The sequence below is a fragment of the Talpa occidentalis genome, unplaced genomic scaffold, assembly GCF_014898055.3.
Source record: "Talpa occidentalis isolate TD23 unplaced genomic scaffold, MPIMG_talOcc4v2.1 talOcc4.1106, whole genome shotgun sequence".
Classification (NCBI taxonomy): Eukaryota; Metazoa; Chordata; class Mammalia; order Eulipotyphla; family Talpidae; genus Talpa; species Talpa occidentalis.
Genome location: NW_023601112.1, coordinates 1 through 8,555, shown reverse-complemented (window position 1 = coordinate 8,555; position 8,555 = coordinate 1). Strand labels below are relative to the sequence as shown.

Genomic DNA, 8,555 nt, shown 5'->3' with positions numbered 1-8,555 from the left:
TAGTTCACAGGTAATATTTGACAGCAACTTTTACTGAAATGGGACTGGCATTTGGAGTCAAACCCCTAAGTTTAACTCCTTGCTCAGCATCTAAATTGTCTTTTAAAACAATTGTATGGGGACAGCAAGCAAGATGAAGGTGCATACATTACACAAAGATGAAAAGTGATGCAAACAATATGTAAAATAAAATTTATGGAAAAGCTAATCACATGGGAAATAAAGAAAAGAAAATGCTAGTGTTGGGTAAATGAAGATTGCTCAGGCTTTTTGCGCCATTGGCCTCTGTGGGTATCACCTGCGCCCTGAATGCAGGAGATGCTTTGGAGCCTGGGCTCCAGGTACTCATGCCTGATGGCGGATACCTGGAGAGTGGAGGTGTGGGCATGCATGAGGGGGTGCACCTGAATCAAGGGACTGAGCATATAAGGGCAGCATCAGAGAGGGCAGAGTGCGTTGGAGAACGGCAGCGCAAGGACTCTCCATGGCTGAGAGAGGAAGAGACCAGGAGTGAACTCCAGAGAGTCCAAAGAAATGGTAAGTATTTGCTGGGGAATGGAAGCCTGCCAGCCTCTGGACCCCAAGCACACCCCTCCCCTTTCCCCCACACCTCCTGCCTACCCTGTGAGAGCCCAGAGATCTCAAAGATTCACCAACAGCCAGGAGGCCTTCCAGCCTCTTGGTCCCCTGGGCCTCCTGCCTGCCCTGCCCCTGGGTCCCTCCCTACAAATGGCATAGAAGGAATAATATGAAGCCCAAAAAAGCCTCTAGGACTCAGAACTTCTTTGCACTCATGCCGTGGTCCACAGAGAAGCTGTCCTGCTGTCTTTCTGCAACGACACTGGCGTGAATCCGCAGGAGGCCTCCAAAGCCCTGGGGAGGAGGACGGGTGGGGAGTGCAAGCATGGAGTGCTCGGTGGCCGGCACCCTCTGTGGGCGCCTCCCCATTCCCTGGTGCAGGTGGAACGGGGGAGGGGTTGAAGGAGCGTGGTGCCTGCTCCGAGGCTGGGCTGAGGATGTGTGTTCCTTCACAGATCTGCAAACAGAGTGCAGGACCATGCTGGAGGTACCATGGCAGCAAAGGTGGACCAGCTCTGGGAGCTACAGGACAAGACCTAGTGTGAAAGAGATGGGCCGTGAGGACCACCCCACAGTCCTGAGGCACAGGCTTGCTGGGGAAGAAAGAGGAGGTTCATCAATCGGAGCTCGCCCAGTGCGGATGTAAGGATAAAACTGATGGACTACCAATTAGCCAGTAGGCTGGGGAGTGCTGGCAGGTTGATGTTAGGTCTGTGGTATTCTGGTGGTGAATGGTATCACTTTTATTCCCCAGGAGAGAAGCATCAAGGCGTGGTGGTGTCCTCGGTGGTGTAAAGCAGACCTTTGTGAGTTTCTCTGTAGCCAGGCACAGGAGTCACTTGGATAAGCAAGAAGCTAGCGCCAAGGTCGGGAAGGCTGTTAAGCAGCCCGAAGATGGTAGGGAAGGCAGGTGAGCTGCGTAAAGTCATCAGTGGTGATGGCCAGTTAACTTATGCACAAGGTGAGTAGTTGAGGAACCATCCTCAGGGAACGGGTGGGGAATGTGACTTTGGGTGGAGACCATAGTGGAAGAGGGAACCAGAGGGAGCCCACACGTGGAGCTTGTTCTCCAAGTTTCCCGACCCAAGTGTCTTTGGGGTTGGTCTTAGTGCTGGGGTCTGCTTGTCATATCGGTGGCAATGAAAGCCAAGTGATGGAGTGTCAGCGTAGAGTACCCCTGGGGATTGGGGGATGTATACTCAAGAGTATACTGTGTTGCCGATGTCTGTCGGAGTGAGCTCAGCCTGGGGGAGGAAGCATTTTATGGCTTGTTGCCTAGACCACAGCTGGAGAAGGTCAGGAAGCCTGATGGCTGCTGGCAAGTGAGGGCAGATGCTGTGAGTGAAAGGAGTGGGTCACCCCTTGAATGAGCAGTGGCTTTGGCAGCAGACTGGCTGGATCATGTGCTGTTGCCAACAAGCACCCTGTTTGACCCTTTAGTGAGTTGAGCTTGGTTTTAATCTGTTACTGTGAAATCCAGTTGCATTCTGTTTATTTTTGCAGATCATGGCTGTACTCTTCATGCTCACCAAGGAAACTGATGTGTGGATCGTTGGCGAATAACTCTGAGGTGGTTGATTTTTGGGTAAAATATTGCGCAGTGTAGAGGCAGGAATGGGCACAACACAGGTTTTCTTGGACCCGAGTAGATGGGGTAAAGGAGTCGGTCGTCTTGGAGCCCTCAGTGGCTTTTCAGGCTTTTATTTGGATTTACCAGGGACACAGCAGGAAGGGGTGCTGGGGGCCGGAAAGCTGGTAGGTCTCCTAGCACCCAGCAAGTGTTAACTTTGTGTGGGTTCTCCAGCATTCTCCGGTGTTCTGTTTCTTTGCTCTTCCGCTCTCTGCTGTACTTTACTGTTGTTGCCGTGACGCCGCCTTTAAAAGCCCAGCCTTAGCCCCGGTGAATCCCATTTACATATGGCCACACTGTATTGCAGGTGCCCGCCATCAGGCATGCATTCAGGAACTCAGGGACCCTTCATCAATCCTGATGCGGGAGGGCAGAAAAGCCCGATGCTTCTTCACTTACACTGCATGCAGGCTTCTTGCGCCATGGGCCAGTGGGTATCACCTGTGGCCTGAATATAGAGGAGACGGGGAACCTAGACCCACGGTACTTATGCCTGATGGCAGACACGGGGGAATGGAGGTTTGAGCATGCATGAGGGGGCACACCTGAGCCAAGACAGCCTAAAAGTCAGCATCAGAGGGTGGAGTGCATCGGACTTGCAACCACTGAGCGAGGAGAACACCAGAGAAACCACTGAGCGAGGAGAACACCAGAGAAACCACTGAGCGAGGAGAACACCAGAGAGTACAAAGAAAGGGTAATATTCACCAAGGGCTGGGAAGCTTTCCAGCCTCTGCACGCCAATAACCCCTCTCCTGCCTGCCCTGTGTGAGCCTAGAGAGGCCAAAGATTCGCCTGGAGGTCTGGAGGCCTTCTGGCATCCCGCCTGCCCTGTACCTGGGCATCTCACTACAAATGGTGTAGAGAGAACATTCAAAACCCGAAAATGCCTCAAAAGCTCAGAGATTCTTATCCTTATACCTTGAACCACAGAGAAGCTGCCTTGGTGCCTTCCTGCCGCTGCACTGGCGTGAGTCCGCAGGAGGCCTCCGAAGCCCTGGGGAGGAGGAGGGGTATAGAGTGCAAGTATGGAGTGCTCAGTGTCGGCACCCTCTGAGGGTGCATACCTCTGTGCAGGTGGAGCGGGGGAGGATTTGGAGGGAGATGGTGGCTGCTCAGAGGCCGGGCTGAGGTTGAGTGTTCCTCACAGCTCTGCAAACTGAGTCCAGGGTCACACTGGAGGTGCCATGGCAGCAAAAGAGGTGGACAAGGTCCAGGAGCTCCAGGACAAGACTTGGTGTGAGGGAGATGGGACGCGAGGATCAGGTCACTCCTGAGGCAGCTGACCTGGGGAAAAAGGAGGACCACAGTTTATCATTGGGAGCTCGCCCAGTGCCGATGCAAGGATAAGCATCTCACCGGTAGGCTGGGGCTTGCTGGCAGGGTGATGTGCCGGGTTGGGAAAACCTGAGAGATATGAAGCAGCCTGAGGGTGTTAGTGAAGGTGGGTGAGCTGCTTGAACTCAGCTGTGGTGATGCGCAGTTAACGTTTGTAGTAGGGTGAGGAGCTAAGGAACTGTCCTCAGGGGACAGGTGAGGAACGTGGCTTTGGGTAGAGACCAGATTGGAGGAGGCAGGCACTCCTGGATCTTGGTCCTCACGGGTCCCCGACCCATGTGCCTTTGGATCTGCTTGTCACATTTGTGGTAATGAAAGCCTAGTGTTGGAGTGCCAGCAGTGAGTACCCGTGAGGATTGGCTGATGCCCCCAGGAGAGTAAAGTGCCCATGATCTGAGTGTAGCCTGGGGGAGGAAGCTGTGTATGGCTTGTGGCTGAGACCGCACCTGTAGTAGGTCAGGAAGCCTGATGGCTGCTGGCAAGTGAGGGCCGATGCTGTGAGTGAATGGAGTGGGTCACCCCTCGAATAAGCAGTGGCTTTGGCAGCAGACTGGATGGATCATCTGCTGTTGGCAATAACCACCTTGTTTTGGCCCTAAGTGAGTTGAACTTGGTTTTATTCTGCTGTAGCATTAGATCCCGTTGCACTTTGTTTTTGGAGGTCATGACTGCTGTATTCATACTCGGCAAGAGAAACTGATGTCTGGATTACTGGCAAAATGGAGGGGATGGGTTGTTAGGTGAATGAGGATTGCTAAATCTTCTAGCTCCATTGGCCTGTGGTTATCCTGCAGTCCGAATGCCGAACAGACTGGGAGTGGAGACTCGGGGTCGATCTGATGGTGTTCACCTGGAGCCTGGAGTGGTGGGCCTGCGTGAAGAGGTGCATGTGAGTTGAGAGACATCACAGAGGCTAGCATGAGAGGGCAAAACGTGTTGGAGAATTGCTTTGAGAGGACCTACAACGAAAGGAGGAGACCCCAAGAGAACCCAGAGATTTCCAAGAAACGGTAGATATTTGCAAGGGACTGGGAAGCCTAGGATCCAGGTCCCACAGCTCTGCTTCTACGTACTCTGTGCAGACCAGAGCCAAATATTCAGCCATGACCCTGCTGCTTGGCCTGCAACTGGGTACTTCACTAGGAATTACATAGGGAGAACACTCAAAGCCAAAGAAGTGTCTAGGGCTCTGACCTTCTTTACCCTTACGCCTGGATCCAGAGAAGCTGCTCTTGTGCCTTCCTGCTGCTAAAGTGGCGTGAATCCTCAGGAGCCTCCAAAGCTTTTTAGGAGAGGGGTTTGGGGTATAAGCCTGGAGTGTTCGGTGGTTGGCACCCTTTGGGTGCCTAGCTATTGCCTGGTGCAAGTGGAGTGGGGGAGGGGTTGGAGGGAGCTGGTGCTTGCTCAGGTCGGACTGAGGATGAGAGTTCCCTCACAGGTCTGCAACCGGGACCAGGTCTAAACAAGGAGTCCGGGAGCACCGTGGTGGTGCCATGGCAGCAAAGGGGGTGGACAAGGTCCCGGATGCATAAGAAGAGTTCGTGAAGCAGAGATGGGCTGCCAGGACCAGTGTACAAGTCCTGAGGCAGCAGGCTTGTTGGGGAAGAAAGAGGTCCATGATTGGTGATTCTGAGCTCCGCCAGACTGGATGCAAGTTGAAACGTAACAATTCTGCCGGAAAAGGAAAAGTGGGGTAGGTTGATGTTTCATCTATGGGGCGTGGGATCATTTGTACACTCCAGGGGACACAGATCAGGGGGTGGCTCAAAGTAACATTGGGTGAAATTTTCTGCTTGCACGCAGAGGAGAGGAATCCAGAAAGACAACTAAGGGCTTCCCAAACTTGACAAAAATTTAGTAGATTAAGTCATTGATAATTGGTTGAAAGGTTGCTAAAGAAAGTCTCAAAATCACCTCTGACTGATGTTCTGTTTATTGTTGAATAAGGAAGAGACCCGGAGACCTGGCAGCAGGTGAGAGGGGAGAGGTCTGCTGTGACATGTGGGTTTCTCCCTGGCCGACCGGGGATCGAACTCATGCTGCAGAGGGCGCGGACAGCTTCAGTGAGGTGCTTAACCCCTTGCGCCACCAGGGAGGCCCTGTCCTGTTTCATATGCTGGTAGTCTTGACAGTGTTCTGTCTCAGAAGCCTGAGAAGTCAAACAGGTACTGAAACAAGGGTGAAAACTTGGTGGGAAGACTGTGGAAAACCATAAACATGTCTCCTTCCTGATTTCAGTTTTTCTTCACAGTTGGTATTCATTTGATTCAAGCCTTCAGATCCCAAAGGACAGTGTTACACAAATAGCATCAGTGACCACAGTGGCCTACACCTCAGGAATAGGAGGGAAGAAAACTGCATAAATAAATAATGTAGCAGTGGAACTGGGCCATGTTCTGGCCTTTGGGGCCACTAGTGATTTCTGACACGGACCGCACAAGGCTCTGGGATCGTAAAACAGCAAACCACAACATGGTGTCCACTTGATGCCTTTCACTGCGATGTGGTTGGCCAAAAGCTGGCTAACCTAAACTTTTACACAGCACACTCAGTGCAGGCTCTGGAAATGTGAACCCCACTCTCCACTCCAGGGTGGGCTCTGGAGTCCTCTGAGTTTATGGCTCCCCAAGACCAGTCAGAGGATTAATGTCCATCAATGTCTAAGTTTTCAAGAGTTGGCTGCAAGATGAAAAAAAGGTACATCAGGAAACCAGAATACATTTTCCATAAATTTGCTAAAAAGAAATCTATATTCATTCTACTTTTTATAATTAAAATGTCCTTTTTTTGAAGTTTGGTGATAAAAAACTTCTATCTCCAATCGTTTTTTTTTTTTTTTTTTTGCTTAGCAAGTATAGATCACATTCCAGATTTACTTTAAATATCTTGATCCATGACATCAAATAGAAAGGCCACTATCTTTTAAAGCTGTGCAAGAGTGATAAAGTACCTGGAATTTTCTGTTATGCAAATGAGACTACAATGTTTACATATAGGGGGAAACTATAAGGTTTGAAGATTTTGAGCCATTTGCCCCAATTTTGTGTATTAAAATATATTTCCTTTTGGATGCAATCTTTTTTTGGCTCCACTGGGGAGTCAAACAGACATTTCTGTGTGTAAGGCAGACACGGTAAATGCTGCCTCATGGAAGCCAGATTTTGCTTGAGGTTCATTCTAGCTCTACTGTTCAATTGTGATTCAACAGTTTGTCAGTACTAAAAACAAAAAAATATATGTATTTTTTAAAAAAGCAAGACTTATCTAGCAAGTCTCAGATTTTACTTTTTCACAGGTAAATTTCTCAAGAATATTTTATTTCACTTTGTTTTATATTTTTGAGGTAATATTGGTATAGACTAATATGATTCAGGGCTATCGGCTCACATCTCTTCAGATGTCCGTTACCACACCACACCCACTACTGAGACACCAATAGTTTTCCCCCAGAGTCCAGCAAAATGGTGAAGGAACACAATGGACTATAAAATAACAGTCTCTTCACTTTGAGAAGCTCTCTTGATATTCACTGCAGTCTGATTTTGCTAGATACAAGCAGGTGATCAATGATAACCTACTTGCCAATATATAAACACATACTATCTGCAGAACAGTTGTTCAAGTATCTCCCTCTAACCTACCAACTATTGCAATTTGAAAGAACAAAGAAATGCAGCTTAAACTACTATCAAATGATCCAAGTAACAAGGATTTTGACATACCATAAATCTAAGAGTCCGAGCTCAATGCTTCAGACCACTAATTGAAGTTTTCCTCGCTTATAAAATGAAGCTAATAGTAATAGCTCATGGAGTTGTTATTCTAAAAATTCATGGCATAACAGCTTTGGAGTATCCTGTTTAATGCCAGGCAGTAGAAAAAATCTCACTATTTCACCAGATAACTTTGTTGTGTATGATGCTTGTAAGTGACAGAGATGAAAGCTCTACTCTATGATCTTGGCAATCCTGCAGAATAACTGATTCATTAAGCAGCAGCTCAGTGGACACAGCTGTTGTTTTCCCCACTCAATACCTGTAAATGGTTTACCAGACCTTATATCCTCATTCTTAATGGTATCTTAGGGACATTCCATAATATTACACTCACAGATTAAAAAAAAAAAAAATTGTACAGAGAACTTAGTCCAGCCAGTTGAGACCCAATGTATCACTTTCAGACTATCTTGAAAGTTCCTCCATTGTCATGTCACTAGTGAAACTCACTTTTACAAAGAAATTACAAAATGTCATCCCAGCTCTAACCAGAGGTAGGTCCCATTGTAGAAACATTTGAACTTGGGCCTCCCTGGTGGCCTGGGATGAAGTTTCAGTGCTATCACCACTGTACCCTGAGTTTGATCCCTGGCAAGGGAGCTACCCACATTTGGCACAGCAGACCTGTCTTGTCTCACCCGCTGCTACCCTCAGCAATGCATTTCAAGTAAACTCCCCTGTTCTGCTCCTCACTCTGTCCCTGGTGAATCCTCTCACACCTCTGACCTACACCCCAATTCTTCTATGCCAAAAAATAACAAAACCATTTGAACAATGTTCTGAGAAAGAAGTGAAGGTAAAGGAGGAGTTTGGAGTATAACTGTAATGTATTCCTACTGACTTGGAACTTCTGACTAAATATTTTTTTTCCTTCATTAAGACAAAATAGTTGGGCTGCTTTATGACTGTGTAACAAATGACAAAAATGTGGAGCTTCATCCAAAATACATTTATTATCTTTCAGTTTCTGTGGGCAGGAGTCTGGCCATGGCCTACTTGAAGCCTCTCATACACTCTCAAGACTACAGGCAGTGTGTCAGCTTGTCTGAGATTTAATCAGAAGTGTGACTGGGACGGATGTGCTTTTGTTAGAAGAAATCAGTTCCTTGTGGCTTTATGAGGAAGAACCTCAATTTCTTGCTGGCCATTAGCAGAGGCTGCCCCTCACCTTCAAGAAGGTATCACAGGTTACCTTGTTATGAGAACTTGCCAACATAGGTGACCCACAACAA

General features: G+C 48.4%; 1 protein-coding gene across 1 annotated transcript; it reads left to right on the top strand.

Annotated features, from left to right (window-relative positions):
- Window positions 1-347: 347 nt before the first annotated feature.
- On the top strand, window positions 348-4,436 carry LOC119239753 (uncharacterized; the record flags this gene model as incomplete). The annotated part of the gene is made up of 6 exons (XM_037504171.1): window positions 348-537; window positions 1,035-1,221; window positions 1,334-1,489; window positions 2,083-2,164; window positions 3,379-3,448; window positions 4,342-4,436. Coding segments are annotated over exons 1-6 (780 nt in total), but the record flags the coding sequence as incomplete, so codon positions are not given.
- Between the last annotated feature and the right edge of the window lie 4,119 nt (window positions 4,437-8,555).